This window comes from Aspergillus stella-maris, assembly GCF_047715825.1.
Source record: "Aspergillus stella-maris strain CBS 113639 unplaced genomic scaffold BDV14scaffold_65, whole genome shotgun sequence".
Classification (NCBI taxonomy): domain Eukaryota; kingdom Fungi; phylum Ascomycota; class Eurotiomycetes; order Eurotiales; family Aspergillaceae; genus Aspergillus; species Aspergillus stella-maris.
This window is the reverse complement of record NW_027396859.1, coordinates 146277-164575: the sequence shown is the minus strand read 5'-3', so window position 1 is coordinate 164575 and position 18299 is coordinate 146277. Positions and strand designations below refer to the sequence as shown.

At 46.9% G+C, this 18299-nt stretch overlaps 2 protein-coding genes across 2 annotated transcripts; one reads left to right on the top strand and one right to left on the bottom strand.

Moving 5' to 3' along the window:
* Positions 1–312: 312 nt before the first annotated feature.
* BDV14DRAFT_203841 (uncharacterized protein) lies at positions 313–1639 on the bottom strand (the record flags this gene model as incomplete). Its single annotated transcript, XM_073774380.1, has 7 exons — positions 313–377; positions 443–466; positions 528–629; positions 716–1036; positions 1097–1240; positions 1315–1492; positions 1565–1639. The coding sequence occupies 7 exons, from the start codon at positions 1637–1639 to the stop codon at positions 313–315; spliced, it is 909 nt and encodes a 302-aa protein (XP_073624355.1).
* Positions 1640–2174: 535 nt separating this feature from the next.
* BDV14DRAFT_203840 (uncharacterized protein) lies at positions 2175–3875 on the top strand (the record flags this gene model as incomplete). Its single annotated transcript, XM_073774379.1, has 1 exon — positions 2175–3875. The coding sequence occupies one exon, from the start codon at positions 2175–2177 to the stop codon at positions 3873–3875; it is 1701 nt and encodes a 566-aa protein (XP_073624354.1).
* Positions 3876–18299: the final 14424 nt, after the last annotated feature.

Sequence of the window (18299 nt, the reverse complement as noted above, 5' to 3'; positions counted from 1 at the left end):
CGACCCGAAATGCCCTTCCGTGTTCTGAACAGACAATACTTGTTTTCAAACCCTAGTTCCAAAAAACTAGCTCCCAAAGGTGCTTAGCGTATATTTCCGGCTCGCATCAGCCAAGGTACGCGTACATGGCCTTTTTGGAGTCCAATGTAGACAAAACCAAGATGTACAATAGACTTGTAATATATATATATATATCTAGCATTTTATGAGTATCACTTTTGCAGCACTAAAAGCGTAGCGGTAGTTGGACCAGCTTATTAGATTTGGTGAAAAGAATCCCGGCAGCCCAAAGAGACGCTTTTACTTGATGCCTTAATCAACTTCTGATGGGTCCTGGCATTCTCCATTCCGCCAATTGCACTGGGACAGGTATAAACCTAGGCAGATCTTAGCAATGTGTCACAACATTTTGAATGGTTAATCTCAAGTATGATGGACATACCTGCATTGAAATAGGCGAAGGTTTCTGTTGTTATACAAAATTAGTTCATATTCTAACATATTAGAAGATTTAGTCGGAGATATACCGGCGTTGGTTAATGCACTGTCCTGGGTTATTGAATCTTGAGCCATGTTGAAGCATCCTTCCCATTTGTAAGCGTCGGATCCACCAAGCTGCTGATTATCCTCTGCGGTAAATTAGCGACGTAACACATCAGCGTCTCCAAATCCGCATCCCAATTGCAAACATATCAAGAACAAAAGAGGTACCCACCCATGACATATGCCTCGGTGAAGAACGAGACTGTGTGAGTTAACTCGTGCAGTATGCTGACCTCCGCAGATATGCTTATAATCTCGTCCAGCACTTCGCCCTTGACCTCTTCGATATCCTTATTCGCGTATTCAGCGAGATGTTCTGACCATCCTTCCTCGCCCCAGCTCAATGGACATATAGTCAAGACATCCATATCGCATTCACCCCTGGAATTAGTGATTGTATTTTGCATAAAAGCCCTAAGACCTTCATTTTCCTCACATTTGCCAGCCATGGAGATATCGACCATATTTGCTATGATGGTACTTTGATAGATTACTGAACATCCATTTGAGTATCAGAACCCTCGCAGGAATAAGGTCAGGGGTGGGTACTAACATTCGGGCCTGCCCTCGACATCCGTCTGCTGCTCTCCATTCTCATCAAGTGCTAAACCAACATCTTCTAGGTGGTCGTCATCGCAGAAAATCGTAATGTCAAGCAAGTCCGAAGCAAGCGCTTCATTTAATTGATGTGCAAACCCTTGATCAAGAGAAGACATAAGATTAGTGTTTAGAATATCATTCTTAGTGCGTAGGAAGCTGTAGAAGACTCACAATCCACACGCTCGATTTGAGACTTGGCAGTTTCGACTGCGCTTTGTTCCTGCGGGTCAAATATTCCGTATAAAGCCATGAACAAGTCCAGTTGTGCCTTGTCTCTGGGGGAGAGTTGTTCCCTGGTAGTATCCAGGCTGCTATTCAGTCTAGCCAGGCCTTCTCTAGTACTCGTGAGCTGCGGAAGCATAATATTAGATTTACAAAATTCTCTAAACGGATCACTCTGTACCTGACGTCAGCCACTGACCATTTCCTGAATAATCGCGAAGGTATCCTCTAGATAAGCAGCGTTACTACTGTCACAGCTAGTATCGAGTTCCATATTAGTCCTAGTCCAGTGAGCAAATGTAAAGGAGCAGTGCTGGATTGTCAACATGGCCACGAAGAGCCTCGCTGCCAGCGCCACATTAGACTTGAGAATCATTTGATATAGTTGCTCTCAACCGAGCGTCACACAAGAAGTTAGGTAAAGGAATTGCAGCGGATCTGTGTCTGAAAGGCCCTACGGCAGGACCCCCTCGTTACTTATAATAAACGACCCATGACATCGTTTATCCTCCGTCTATAGCGAGCCAGTTCCCGTCGTGCCAATGACCAAATGAGCAAATTATGATTAACACTGCTTAAGAATCTCGCCTGTGTTCGACGTGAACACATCGGCCTTCTTGCATAAATTGATCAACAACCAACATTAGGCAATCATTTGCCTTTGAGACTAACATGCGCCTGTGTTCAACGTAAAGATATTAGTTTACTTTTCTAAGACTTCGCACGACATTTTACATATAAGTATTTCTGCATCATCCGCCAATATGGCTCTTGAAGGATATTCTTGAAGGCTGGAATCATTTACAGAAATGTCTATTCTGTTTATCCTCTTTTTGCCCTGTGTGTTGGCAGTGGTTATTCGGGATAGATCTCGGTATTCCTTTGGCAACCACTCGCTGCCCATCTCCAACAGTCACGTTTCACATTACCTGTCCAGTCCTTTACCCAAAAACTCTCAAGAAATTCCGACGAGTGCCGTGTCATTTTCTACAGGCTATAATAAGACAACGCTGGTAAATCCAAGCAAAACACCTTCTTCACCCTGGACTGCAACGCACTCGCGGACTACCCTTGCCAGCAGTGATGTGATCAGTCATAGCGAAGCGAGTCTCTTATCCTCGGAAGTAAATTTTGGATCAGGCAACTACTCAAATTCAACCGCTACGGCGTCGAGCTCGAGCCAGCCATTGTCTGTTGTTACTCCATTACCAGCCACGCCCACTACCGCGCATTCCCATGCTACTGTCCAGGTAGACGCCATTACATCTGAGATCGCAGGCCTCATTTCCCTCGTGAGTTCCTGGAAGGCCACTCCAACCACACTCAAATTGGAGACACTGCAGAAAATCAACAAAGCCCATCTAGAGGTGGAGAACCTCTTATCTGACCTGGGCAATCAACCGACAAATCGTGGTTGTACTCTAAAGACGAGGAACGCATTGGAACAAGTTGGGGAAGATATGGTTGACACCATCGAGGACCTATCTTGTATTAGCTCAAATCTTGAAGAGATAGAGAATGGTATAAGTGCAGATGAGGTTACGGGAGTCGATAACGCGTTGGAAGGTCTGATAACCGCCAGCCAAAGTATGGTCAGTGAAAGCAACGACAGCGACGCTAGCTCGGATATCTCAGCAAGCAGCTCTGGAAGTACCTCCTCGTGCACGTCGACTTCTATCGTGCATCTAACAACTTCTTGTCCTTCTGCTACAGTCACCTCTCATGGCTATGTGTTTCTGACCGCGACGTGTACTCCTACGGTTGCAACCAACCCTGCTGGCTGTCCAGTCATCACAACCACTATTATTCAGGAGACTACAGACTACGATGAACCTTTTGTTGTTTGGGCGGAGGATGCAGACACCGCACATATAGATGACGTTGCAAGCATGATCGACGCAGCTTTCAATACAGCGGAGTCCTCTTGGATATTGGACAAGGGTGCACCCATATATACGGGCTCATCATCGCCATTCATGAGCTCTTCGATCTTTCCACCAACTGCACCTGATATTTTAGAAGTCTCTATGACCTATTCCGGCTCCGCAATCCATTCGAGCCCACCAAACGTCATAAGTCAAGCCACTACCACCCCCAATTGTTTTGCAGACGGGGCTGCATGGTTAAGCCCCACAAGCTGGTGCGATTGCGGATCCAATTCGACGTACAGTGCGCTGCCGACAACCTCTGGGGCTACCGAAATAAATTGTAATTATATGTCCCTACCAACCTTGACCATCCAACCAGCGACTACAAGCGCTGCACCAACAGATATTCCAGGTGTTAATGGTGTTCCCGGCTGCGTAGCAGTGGTTGCCAGCGATCAAACATCGGACTATTGCAACTGCGGTGGTACTCCGGCTCCTACTCTCAGCGCTACCGTGGACGGACTCATGAATTGTGCCTACACTACTCAACCCACAGAAAGCTATGACCCAGTGTCAACTTCACAGTACACGCCGCCCTACGCACCCGGAAATTGCGACGAGAACGTTGTTATATGGTGCTGAGTTGTTGGAGTAACAGCCGTGCTTAATAGCCGACATAGACCTTGTTACTTTCATCAGTCAAGAGCCACCATGGAGTCTTATGAGCCTAATAATGTCTCGTTGGTGGTGATCGTAGATTCTTACACTGACATATCAATCTTGTTAAGTGCCTTTGTAAAGCGAATCATCTGTACAAACAAACAAACAAACAATTTATTAACGCCCGGCGGCTGAGCCGAAAGGGCAACTATCACTAAGGTACTAGTACATTTCCTATCGGGTGCCATGTCTCCTTCTAGCCCGTACAATTTCACTTTTTAGCATATGTCATGCCGTCTATCAGGATTGTAGGAGATTCTCGTGGGTTAGTAGTTTTGTTAGCAGGCTTGCTTGAAGGCGCTTCTCCAAGTGTTCAACATCCCATCTTTGGCAGTTAAAGCTCGCCTACCGTGTCTGCCACAAGGTGGTTGGTGTGAGTTAGGTTGGGAAGAGTGGTAATTTGTGTTTAACTATATGGTTAAGTAATGTCAAGTCGGCTGGTGGCGATTGCAAACCATATTGACGCCCGTACCACTTTTAAGTTTGGACTCTAGTTTTAATTATTTAAGGGCAATTTCCTGCCCAAGTAGAAGGATATGTTGCCTTGGTGTGTGTTGGTGCATTACAGCATTTCTATTTAATATACTATCCATCTCTAACATTAAAAGAGAAAATACTCTACCATCTCTCTTACTTGTCCACATTTACACTAATCGGTTTCCACAACATTGATTTGGTAGAGGTATCCATTTAATCTTGCCATGCCTGTCTGGAGCTAGGCCAGCATGCTTGCTTCTTTGCAGGATAATTAATTATATAGCAGTCAAGTATGCTTGCCAGGGAGGGCCGCATCCACCCTTTTCATGTGTTTGCCTACTTTCTCGGGCAGGCCTTTGCTAGTGTCTTGTTGGGATCGTGTAATGTTAAGTATGGTTAATTTCATCCTGGGGAGCTGTATGTATGGCATGGGGTCCTCTTGGGTTGCTGCCTTGGCCTGCACTTTAGCAAGGCCTAGTAGTTTATTTTCCTTGCTTGTAAAGATCCAGCAGATTATAATCCTATTTCTATTTTTCCACAGTCTTCTAATCAGCTTGTATATCAGGCACACGTGCTCCTGGCCCGACTGTTATCGCGGGTTCCCCAGGGAAAGTGCGGCTGCTTTATTGCTTGTTAGTAGCGTGATTTTAAACAGTTTTAGTACTAGTAGCATCTTTAATGCGTGTGCCATTGCTGCCAGCTCTCTCAAGTATGGGTTCTGCTCCAATCTTGCGCCCAATGTAATAGAGAAGGCCTTTAGTCTCGGCTTCTTGTACTTTGGCGGTTGCTTCTAAATAACTCTGCCAAATCCCACTACCTTATTCCATGCCAAGCTGCTAACTGCAATCTGTATAGATCCACCAACTTCTACTAGTGGCTCTAAGGTTCCTCTAATATTAATCTGCAGTTGTTCCTCCCATGGTGCTAATATAAAGGGATTAATGGTTTCCAGCATTTCCATCTTAATATTTTTTAGCACATCTGCCACCTGATATAACAGGGAGCGGTGGAATCTTCGAAATTTCCTGATACAATCCGTATTCCTGCGGAGTGGGTTGGTTTCTGGTAGAGTATGGATGTCCGTCCACATCTTCACTGCCCGTTTCCAGAACCGGCTTTGCGCCGAGGCAATGTAAGCCTCTGCTTCCGCCACACTGGTTGCAACGGTGAGGAATGTTCCCACAATTGCTTGAGCTCCAACCCGTTGGACCCGGTTGATGGGCCCGATGGCCTTATCTTTAAACGCGTGCATCCAGACATTAGAGGCGTAGTCCACCACTGGAGTAACCATTGATGTGAACAACTGCCGCGCTGTTGAGGGGGATAAGCCTCTGAGTCGTTTGAGCTCCATTGCTGCTTCTAGGCCCTTGGACGCTGCCCTGGCTATATGTGCCTTGTATTTGAGTCTGGTGTCCATCACTACTCCAAGGATCTTGACGTGGTCTTTGGGTTCAACAGCTTGTTCCTTGATGGTGAAAGGCTCCTGTTCTGATTTGTGTGCTTTGGGTGTGAAGTGTATAATGGCCGTTTTCTCTGCTTCAAATGTTGCTCCACTCCTCCTCTCCCAGTCAAGTGCTTCGTCAATAATTTTCTTAATGCCTTCCCGGTTGCTCCGCGCAGTTGGCCCGGTCACCCACGCGGTGAAGTCGTCCACGAAAGCGATCGCTCCGCCGCGGCTGTCGATCTGTCGTTGCACGAGGTCTGCGTTGAAGAAAAGGAACAGGATTGGTGATAGGGGAGAGCCCTGCGGTAGTCCAGCCTGTGGTAGGCTTTGTACCTCAGACCCTTGCCCATTGATTTGGATGGTCGCTGTTCGTTCCGAGCAGAAGGCCTTGACCCACCGGATCAGACTTTCTGGTATGCCTCGCGCTTTCATCCTCTGGAGTAGTCGTTCTTTGCAGACCCCATTGTAGGCTCCTTTGACATCGAAGCTGATCAAGCTCAGGACCCGACGGCCGCGCCAGGCCGTGTAGATTTGCTCTTGCAGGAGCAGGAGTGCCTGTTCGGTTGATCACTGTTTTCGGGCTCCAAAGTGACTGGTTGGGAGTAGGCCGTACGTTTCCACTGCGTGTGAGATCCTTTCCGCCACCACTGATTCTAAGACCTTGCCCAGTGTCGCGAGAAGTGAAATCGGCCTCCAAGCTTTCGCAATGGTGTAGTCCTCTTTGTTTGGCTTTTTAAGTGGTATAATCTTCGCATGTCTCCACTGACTTGGTAGCGTGCCCTCTTCCAGCGACGCCTGGAACAAATCAAGAACCCTGTGTTTAACCGCGAGCCAGGTCATCTTCCAAACTATCGCCGGTAGACCGTCTTCTCCAGGTGCCTTCCATGATTTTGCTTTAAACAGTTGTCGTTCTATTTCCTCCATGGTGATGGCAGGCATCTCCACTGGTGCCCTTTGCGGCCTGGCTCCTTCCTCCTCAATGTTGTTTGGCAGAGGAGGAAAGAATTTAGCCAGTAGCTCTTCTGCTTGTTCCTTATGGTCGGTGGTGGTGGTACCATCTGGTCGGACGAGCTGCGGTATTTTCCCGAATGCTGTATCATCTCCCGACTTCAGGTACTTGGCGGCCTTCCATATGTTGTTGTTGTCTGCAAGGAACTCCTTCCAGTGGTTTTTCTTTTGTTGCCGGATAGCATCATGGTATTGCTTCGCCGCACTTTTAGCTGTCTCTTCTAGGTGTGATGCGGTTCGTCCTGCTCGTCGCTCCGAGCGGGCGTGATTTCTCCAGTATGTGTAGATATAGCGGAGTTGTGTCAAGTCCGTTGTCCACCATCTCTTTGCGTATGGGGATGGTCTGGCCTTTGGTGTCAAGGCATGCACTGCCTCCAACACCGCAGACATTAGTCGGTCGGTTCTCTGCTGTACCGTGCCGTCCAACGGCAAGCTGTCCAGGCTTGTGGTAATTCTGGCATTAATCTCTTTCCATGGCGCGTTTTTGAGCAGCAGTCGTTCCTGCTGTTTGGCAACCGGAACCGGAACGTCAAACACAGTCTCGATTGCGCGGTGGTCGGAGCCGTGCTCTGTTCCATGTACTGCACACTTAACCATGGAACCCGTCAGATTCTCCGAGGCCAGGACGAGGTCGATAGTTGACTCGTAGTCTCCACCCTGTCCTCCCCCCTGCCATGTCTTTGTGCCTCGTTTTAGTAGACTGCTGAGAGCAAATTCATTCATAAGGTCAATGATTGGATCCGCTTCGCCCTGTCTCTCCAAAGACACGTCGTCTCCTCCCCAAAGTTGATCATGTCGGTTGAAGTCCCCCACGATCAGAACTTCCACCACTGCGCCTGTACCTCGCCTTACCTTGGTAATTGCCTTGCGTAGGCTACTGCATGTATCACGCAAGGCTTGGGCATCTCCCCCTTCCACATAAACTGATGCCATGAAAATCAATCGCTCGGGAAGCCGGATGACCGCCGCTGTCAGATCCGGGGATTCAATCGGCACCTGCTCCGCTTCCACGTCCTTTCTTACCCAAAGCATGCTCCGGATTGCCCATCTGCCTTCCCTCCATGCGGAGGGGACCATCTTCGTCCATTTGTGATGTCCCATTGGAGTTGTCAAGAGTCGGCCATTAATTCTTCTCGCTTGGGGTTCTTGGATTGCTATTGCCGCTGCGTCCTGAATTTCTTCGTCGTTCATTAAGCTGTCATGCACTGCGCCCTGTTTCCTTACGTTTAGCTGAATTATTCGGAGCGTCTTATTCATGTTGCACTGGATAGAGCTTCCGACAGTTTCTGCTGTACGATTCATGTGGGCCTCCGCACGGAACGCACTTGAGGACTGTCTCGTTGCAGATGCTGTGGCGGTGGCCTTCCTTAGCGCATTTCGCGCACTTCTGGGCGTTGTTGCATTGGAATGCCTTATGTCCAATCTCTTGGCAGTTGTAGCATTGTGTCGGTCGTGGTCGGTGTTCAAAGGCGCTGGTTACGCCAGATTCACCCCCAGCGTGGAAGAACCCTTCGGCCAGGAGCCTTCGTGCATCGGTGCCTTTGGTCAGGTACACCACCATTGATCCATAGGCCTTCGCATTCTCCTTTTTGCTGAGCCACGCGATCTTGGCAACAGTGGTTTCATTCTCCTCGCTGAAAGCTGCTGCAGCCCCTGCTCGGATCTCATCGTTTTCATCTAGCACTGCTGTTTTCCTAACACTGTCGACTTTGATTGGATAGAGGTCATCGCGGAGCACCCGGGCTCCTGCGCCAATTGTTGCTTCAGCAACCTTCTTAACCAGCTGGTGTTCGGCTTCATCCCGGCAAGCAATTCGGACCCGCTTTGTGTTCTTCGGGTCCACCGTAACCGCGCGACAGCGCCAGTTAGTGTGGTTTTCTATTGTCCGGATCTCTTTCTCCACTGCTGCCCTAATCGGGCCTGCGGACATTCTCTCAGTTCCATTATCAGCCACATTTGAGGTATCTATCGTGCAATATAGCGTATCGGTGAAGGTGGTCGGTGTCGTGTTAAACGATGAGAGAGTCCGTATGTTGCTTGGTTGGCTGGTTGGAGGGGTACGGGCGACATCTGCATAGGACGGGCTGCTTGTAGAGTCTGGGATGGTTATAGAGGCGCGTAGGGATTGAATTTCGCGAAGTGTCTCGTCATGGTTGGTTTGGGATGTGGCCAACTCATTGCGCAGCTCCGCCAGTTCCTGCTGCATCCCAGCAAGAGCTCCCGCAAACTGAGTTTTGACTTCCCTTAGTTCTTCTTTGTGGCTTTCATCCCTTCTCTTAATTTCTCTTCGTAAATTGACTAACTCTGCGAGCAGTTCAGTCATTTGCGGGTTGCTGTTACCAGTTTCTGTTTCGTCCTCTGAGCTGTCGACGCGTTCTGCTGCGGTTTCATGACGGGTCTTTGGTCTGCCTCTCCCTCGGCGTTCAGTTTGACTGCCCAACGCATATCTTGTAGCTTCCTCTTCCTGTTCCCGGGCATAGTTATTCGGTGGTCTGGTGATTCGTTTGGGTCGTAGCCGTGGCGGTGATTCTTCGCGTTCGTCGCGGTCGGGGGGTTCAGGGGTTCGTGTTTCGGCCCGTCCCGCGCGCGCGTCGCGTGTCGGCATCTTGCCCAACAGCCTTCGGCAAGTCGTTCGGAGACGGATCGAATGGTCTTTATGTAGTCGTTCGAAGCCTCACGGTCCTTGGCAGATCCCAAGCCAATACAGTCCCAAGCCAATTTTGGGTGATACAGTCCCAAGCCAATACAGTGAAAGTCCCCAAGCCAATACAGTAATCATCTGTACAGCGATGCTCGAAATCGGGCTGACTCTCAAACACTGGTCAATTATTTATTGGCCCCACCACTAAATGCATAGCGTGATTCTTTTATTGAGCGACCCACCCCAGAATGAGGGCGGCTGTAATATTCCTTTATAGAAACCATGAAGCTTTTGTGGTATTTTACTTTTGTATACATTTACTTAATATTTGACTGACCCCAGTATGTGCAGTATGCCTGATTACAAGATGTTGCTCCAAACAACATGTGTCCCATCGCTGCGTGCTGTGGCAGTTCCGCCCCGCGAGGTAGAGATTCCTCGCGACTGGAATAATCTTTACACCAGCACAAGCACTAACTAGTAAATCATATTAAAGCTTCCCTCTGAAGTACAGATAGTCTGCGGTTCTAATTGTGTAGTGTTGAGATAGCCTCAGGCATCAGCTGGCGGTCACGTGCTCTCCGCACCACTGACTTTCCACCGATCGCCCTTCTAGATAGAGAATCAAGGCTTCTCATGGCGATCGTCCACCTCCGAGTTCCCGACATGTAGTTCTGACTGAGATAGGTGGCCCTTCATCCGATCACGTAGGGTTGTAGGAGGCACATTATATATGCGGCTAGCTTCCTGAGGAGTGCGGATTTTCCCATTTTTTAAATCGTTTATGGCGCATTCGATCCTACCCTCCTGCTCTATGAATTCCTGGCGCGTTTTACGCGTTTCGTGGCATGGTAGTTGGTTAAAATAGTGGGTGGTTGACGCGTTCAAAATTTTGAAGTTCTACGGATCACCCGGGAACCACGGATCACCCGAGGAATACGTTAGTGCCTATGCCCGTAGTCTCCATGTAGCCTAGTCACCATAGCCTGGCTATGGTACCGGACCGTCGTTTCTCCGCTACGTCACACGGTACAGCTAAGTTGTGGGAATCGATGGATGGTTCTCCTATTGGGTGGCCGGTATGGCCAGCTATCTAGTTAACCTAGTTAACTTAGTTGTTAACGTAATCCACCACCGAGCGAGCGCCACCACCGAGCGAGCGCCGATCCCACAACGAAGTCGAATTCAAGTCATTTAAACAACAAAATGTCAGCAAATTCCGCAGATTCAGCTGTTCAACAAGAAGGCAGAATACTGCTTGCTATTGAAGCTTTAAAAAAAGGTCAATTTGACAATGCCCAATCCGCTGCAGCTGCATATAATGTTAAATATTCAACATTAAAGCACCGCGTCAAAGGGCGTGTTTCACGCGTTGATTTAAAGCCTAATGGCCGAAAATTCACCTCTATAAAAGAATCTATTCTTCAAAATTGGATTATATCTGCAGACCAACGTGGGCTTCCAGTTTAATATAGCCATGTACAAGATATGGCCCTTATTCTGCTTTAAAATCGTCTTGGACCAACTGCCTATATTGGAAAGAATTGGGCTAGTTGGTGGGTGGGAAAATAACCCGACTTTAAAGCCAAGTACATACGAAAATATGATTATCAACGTGCTGAATGTGAGGATCCAAAGATAATCAAGGCTTGATTTGCTTTAGTACAAAATACTATTGCAAAATATGGTATCTTAAAAGAAGATATCTATAATTTTAATGAAACTGGGTTCTCTATGGGAATAACCTCTACCTGCAAGGTATGTATTTATCTAGGACTTTTAAATCAAGCTAATAATCTCTTAGGTTATTACATCTCAGGTGGAAAGCCGTGCAAAAGCTCTACAACCTGGTGATTAAAAATGGGTAATAGTAATTAAGACTATTTAAACAACTGGAAGAGTTCTACCTCTACTTGTTATTCTACCAGGCAAGCAACACCAAGGCGCTTGGTATCTGGATCTACCAGATGACTGGGCTATTGGCGTGAGTGATAATGGATGGACCAATAATAAACTTGGAGAGTTATGGCTCAAGGAAGTCTTTGATTGGCATACCAAGTCTTCTACTATAGGCATACACTGGCTTTTAATTCTGGATGGGCATGGAAGTCATGCAACTGCAGAATTTGACCATTATTGCACACAAAACAAGATTATACCTCTTATAAGCCAGGGGGCTTGGAAGTAGGTAGATAAGTGTAGAAAGACTGGTTTTAGACCAATTTAGAAAGGTAATAGCCGGGTAATCCAGTAGATTAACGCTGAAGGTCTATCTCCAGGCCTTCGCGGAGTTCTATCTTGCGGAGCTATGACTAAGTTCTGACTAAGCATCACATGATCTCCGCTGATATGGAGGAGCATCCTTACACCTCTTTATCTACCACCTCATGCTTCTCATCTGCTTCAACCTCTTGATGTGGCTTGCTTTGGGCCATTAAAAAAGGTATATGGCCAGCAAGTTCAAGATCTTATACGAAATGGAATCAACCATGTGGATAAGATTAATTTCTTGCAGATTTACAAGCAGATACGGCCTTAAGTCTTCTTAACAGGTAATATAGGCAGTGGCTTCTCTGCAAGTGGCCTGGTCCCATATAACCCTGATCGTGTGCTGGATGGTCTTTTAATCTACTCTACACCAACACCACCAGGCAGTTCTCATAGCCAAAGATCATCTAGTTGGACTGCAAAAACGCCCAAGACTGCTTGAGATTTACAAAAACAATCTGCCTTAATACAACAACTCTGGAGACAGCGTTCAAAAACCCCACCTAGTCCTATAACTCGGGCAGTTGATCAGGTTGTTAAAGGATGTCAGGTTGCTATGGGAAATGCTTTACTTCTAGAACATGAAGTTAAGTAACTACGAAAGGCCAATGCCTACCAGAAGCGAAAGCGAGAGACTAGAAAGACCTATATAGCTTCAGGCGGCATTTTAACTGCTACAGAGGGTCACTAACGTGCTCAGCAAGCCTTTGAAGCAATTAAATCGGTTGAGCAGGAAGGTGGCAAGCTACCATGAAAACGTGCGGCACCGCGCTGCAGCAACTGCAACCAACCAGGTTATAACAGAAATGGATGCCCAGGTAGGTATAATATCTAGCTAGCAACTTTGGATAGGCCAATCTAAATAGGTTTGGTTGAATTGCCGTAGTATTTCAACCACGGTTAGGTTTATTGTAGGATCGGCGCTCGCTCGGTGGTGGCGCTCGCTCGGTGGTGGATTACGTTAGGATATCTAGCTTACTAATGTATGACTAAGCGAGGTCACCCCTGGGGGCAGGCGGTACCAGGCGGCAGTATGCTCCGACATAAGTCTGTGCGGAGATCTGTTCTTCCTAGCGTGTGTCACTGACTAGAATTCAGCCTAATTGGTAAACTAACTTGGTTGAACTACAGCGAGCTCAGGTGGGGAGCATTTGCTCTAGTGTCCCACGCTAGACATCTCAGCATTCATCCTGGCTTAAACATTGTTAAAAGCTGCATAGTGCCCTCAAATTTATCATTGGAATTGATTATAAATATCAAAAGACAATCTGGCAATGTGGGCCGCCTGTCTTAATAGCTATACTGGTTTAGAGAGAAGTGAAATCAAAGTAGGCTGGAACAAACCCACAACATCATAATTGAACCACAAAGAATCCAGAAGTTCAACCACACTAGAAGAAGGCAATCACATACGTCGTAATCGTGAACTAAGCTTTTAAGATATGCAGCTAAATTTGTGCTCCAGACTGGTCCTTTTGGGCAGTTTGGTAAGACTCAACACTATAACACAGAAGACGCAACAAAATAAGGGGTATTTCAGATGAAAAAGCTTCTAAGGTATCCCAAGGCCAGCCCTAAATTTGAGTAACTGTAGCTGATTCCAAGACTGATGCAAATGTTCTTGAACAGCAAGGCGAAAATATACCCAATAAAGCTTCAGAATGATTATAATCTCATACTGTAGATTACCAGTAATGACCAACATCAAAAAAATACCCGCCATCCAAATAATGCGTCATGACTTATAGAGACGGTTGATAGGTACCTAGACCACTTTTAGTAATTTATGCAGGCGCCAAGCGGGGCAACTTTTAGATTGAGCTGGTCTTTACGGATAGCCGCCCCACGGAAAATGGCGGTTAGAGACTCCAGATTCAAAATTGTCCTCATCTAATCTAACATAAAGGCGCAGCTTGCTACATCAGAACATGGCATGATTTCAGCTCAAGGATGAGGCGTCGTAGGGTGACTTCAGACATCGACGTTCGCCTCGCCACTGAGCGACAGAGGGCCTTTTTAGGTTCCGCGAAGGTCAAAATAGATCATATTGATATCGGACCAGAGTCAGAACTGTGCGCTGACAAAATAGAGACCCTGTGCCGAGTTTTTTGGAAAGTTGGTGTGAATCGCCATCAACAGGAGAATCATGTTAATGTTTTGATTTCACGTGCAACTTTTGAGCATGCACTCGAGCACTGCTGTATTATAGCCAATGAGCTTTGCCAAAGGACGCCAGGTGAATATCCTGTATTGGATTTTGATGGCACACCTCTGCAATGCCTTCAGGGGAAGCACCGTGTCCAAGCTGTGCGGAAAGTTCCTCCAAAAGAGCACTGGTGGATAGTGGATTTATATTTGAATGGTGAATGCCTTTAAACAAACATTGGTCGGTTGTTTCTGTGAGCTGACTGCCCTGTAGAGGTATCGGAGGAGTTGCGCAGAACGCAATCCGAAAATTATTGCCACGAGTCCTCGCCGACGACCGGGGAAATATATGTCAAGGGTCGCTGGTACGAAGAACAGGGTGATAATGCCTCCGCGGATAGATGGTGGGCGCGATTAAGCAATTGCGAAGAAGAACGCTTGGCTATGCTGAAAAAACACCCTCAAATCTGGCGGGCCTTTGACTCATTATGCAAGATTCCGGCGATTGTCTCATCAGGCGCGTTGCTTAGTGTGTGGAACAAGCTTCTAGCACTCCGTTGTGATGATGTATGATACCGTTCCCTGGATCTGCTGGTCGACTGCTGACGGTTTCAGGAACTTGTTGACTATTTAATTAGAATAAGAGTGTTCTGGGAGTCTATTGCCTTCAATGACGTGACTAAAATGAGGAATATAACCTGTGAAGATGTGAAAACACTGCAAGGCCTAGCGCCTGGTGTAAGCTCTGTTGACAGAACCCAAACAAGCAAAATGGTGCGAGGAGGGGCCCTGTTCCAGGGATTTTCGCAGGCTGAGCGGGATTGTATCTATGAAAAGCTCGTAAGTTTTAAAGGACGGATACCATCACTGCGACTTTTCTTCGAAGATGTGAACTTTCTTGCTATCGGAGCCTCCCGAATTAAAGAGTTACTTGACCCTGGGAAATGTTGGCAGTCTGCCGGAAAGAGGGCAATCCAATGCACCGTTCGCGAGACTATGGAGTTTATGTTTGAACAAACGAGTGGAAATATAGATATTCAAACATCGGAATCATCATACCGGCAAGCCACTTGCGACACCGACACGCAGTTCGATTTGGCATACCGCCAAATCTGGTTGTGCTCATTACGGTACAGTAATGGTAGGGCCAGCAAAGGCAAGAAACATACAACACTAAGTGCCAGTACACATCCTTATGCCCAGAATCAAGTTGCCCTCCTAGCTAGCCGGTTAGGGTTCAGATCACCACAGATATCCGAGGCGCTACGCTCACATCCCGATCCAGAAGTCTGTCCCTGGTATGCTTTTGATGATGACAGGGTGCCTGGTCTGAAACGTCAAGGCATTCCGTATGTTGCCACGTTTCGTGATGACAGAGAATTGCTGTTTTTAGATCGCATCCATGGTCCATTAGACGACACCCAAAGTCTTTCCTCAGGTTTTGTGTTGCGGGATATCTACATGGCTTTTTTTGGTGCCCTCCATGGCCCCAACCCCTCCCACGGCGAATGTGGCAATCAAAGTACAACAGGAACTGGATTCCGGCAACCTGGAGACCATAATGCAACAAATACTTTCTCCAAAACTGACAGCCGGCCTCAGCAGTCACCAGAGGCAAGGCCAAGCCCAACGGTCCACAGCACGTGTTCTAATCGAAATCTCGCAGCCAATAACCCTGCTAAGCCTGGTGTTGAGAGCATGCCTCAGGGTGCTACAATTCCGCCCAACACTGAATCACCACCTCCACCTCTACCACAGGCATCCGTAGAGGATACGAGACCCTCAGCTTCTACGGCGCCAAATAATATAGACAGATGCGAGACGGAGGACGAGGCAAATACTACCGATGGAGAGGCTTCCGGCAACTCAATGGAGTGGACTAGTAGTGTGAATTTCTTGAAGCAACAGCTGTATGACCAACGCGAAAACCTTCTTTCTAGAAGAAATAAAATGGATGAACTTAGCGGCACTATGCAGAAGCAGGAGACCATCATCTCCGCACTAAAGGCCCCCGAGGCTCTGGCAGGAAGCCTTGTTGACGAAGTACTGCAGGAAACAATAAGAAACCTGCGTTTCCAGATAACTGCCCGGTGGCAAAGTCTGGAAGCATTCAACTTGCGAGTACAAACAGGCGTATCTGCAGTTGATGAGAAGATTGATCAATTGGGGTTGCTTTCTGGAAAAAGCGACGGAGACATCACCCTAGGCATGCCGAAGTCTGCAATACTCCAGCAGGCACATGAAGTCTACAACTCGAACCAGAGTGACTGTCCAAACCTGGATGTCTTGACTACGGAGATGGAAACCATGCTTGGGTCGTTGTGGTTGGAGATTCGATCACTTCAAGCTTTCCTCTTAGCATCCGAATTTGGATATGCAATCAACAAGCTCTCGCTATATTCTACCAGACTGAGGAGCCTGGATGAAATCGCGACAGTTATATGGCAAAGCCATCTTGTTTCGGATACCGACAAGGAGACTTACGCGTCACATATAACTTCGTTACAGAAGGTTCAGAAAGAAGTGCTAATTGTGCAAGACAGTTTGCAGAAGCAGAAAGAGTCAGTGCTAAACATGGATGTCGAAATGTTTGAGAGTCAATGGCAAGACTGGCTTACGGCCTCTTCAGGTCTTGAAGAAAATGTTAACAAACTTCTCTCAAATTTACCCAATACAATCGCGGAAGGCGAAAATAATCTGCAGCACTACTATGTTTCAGATGTACTGCAAAAATTCAAACTGATGTTTCAAACCGAGCGCGACAATCTTGATGCATTGAAGAAAAGACAAGACGTGGTTAAGTCTTCCTTGACCGCATTCGACACTGTATTGAGATCTGAGGTGCTTCAAAATAAATGCTTCAGCCTGACCGTTAAAACTGATATTGAAAAGCATCTGGGCGCCACAAAGCAAGCCATGACAATTCCTCTGGCCAGCCTTATCCAGAAGACACGGGTGATCTGTTTGGCTAGCCAAAAAGAGTTAAAAGAGATTGAATCGCGATTCCAACAACCCCTAAGAATTGAGACAGTGCTAGATAATCAAAAAAGACTCATACTTATACAAGACGATGTGGGATGGCGACGAAAAGAGAGTCTGAGCATCGGAAAATGCTTATTCGAGATCGAAAAAACACACACTGCAGCCACGCAACACGCAGTCTCTATCTTGGGGTTAGAGGCGAGAAAAATGTCATTAGAGGCATCCGACAAAGCCAATCTTGCTGTGCACACTGAAGATTCTAGTGCGGCAAAATCAGCAATCCAGGTTTCTCAAGGGATATTGGGAAATATCGCCCAGTTGATCGAGCTTATGAAGAAAATGCATGTTTTGGTTAAAGATGTACCAGGAGTTTATAAGGATGTGGAGAAGGAAGTAGCCGAAGCTCAGCAGAGTGCAAACAATGCAAGTAAAGCTGTGGAAATGGCAACAAGCGCTGCCAACCAGGCTTCCAATAACTATACAAAGCGAAAATTCTTTGAAGAAGCTAGTCAAGATTATATGGCAGCGAAAAACTTGTGTAAGTCTGGAGCCGGATGACTGACGCTGACCAAAAATCAAGAAGAGTGCATCGGCACAAAGTAATTAGCCAGAGCTAAGCCACTCAACAACATAGAAATAAATTTAATCTTGATGAGAAAAAACTGCGGACACCACGACTTCAAGGAGCCTACTTGAAGACGCACTGTCGGAGGGAATTGGTACAGTTCTACGTCAAAAGTATCTACCAGCGTACCCCGCAACGCGAAAATATATAAATGCTTCTGCGTCTTCCATTGGCCACTACAACTGCATTTTCTATCGGTCGCACTTCTTAAAATACGCAAATTAGAGCTTGAATTCTGGCAATTCTAATAGTACTATTTACAAGCGCTCAATACTTTGTATACCACCCCTCTGCAGCGATGACAGCCTCAACGCGCCGCGGCATTGACTCAATCAACTTGTTAAAATAATCCTGCGATATCTCACTCCACGCAGCCTTTATGGCCTTTGAAAAGAGGTTGGTAATTAGTTCTTTGCTTGCTTTAAGCTCCTTTAATTTAGGATTTTGTTTATGCACGTCCTCTTTCAGTTGCGCCCAGGCATGTTCGATCGGGTTGAGATCAGGCAAGTATGGCAGCCATGCCAGCAACTGAATGTCGTTGTCATTGAACCATTTCTTGACGATTCGCGCTGTATGAATTGGGGCGTTGTCTTGCATGAAGGTAAGCTCAGGAGAATAAATACTAAAGAGATTCGCCTCCAAGATCTCGAGTTATGACTTCGCGGAGTAGCCATTTCGTGCCGATTTAGAATCCCAAGTTAAAAGATTAATATCTGAGCAACCACCACCCCAAATCGCGCCCCAGACCATTATACT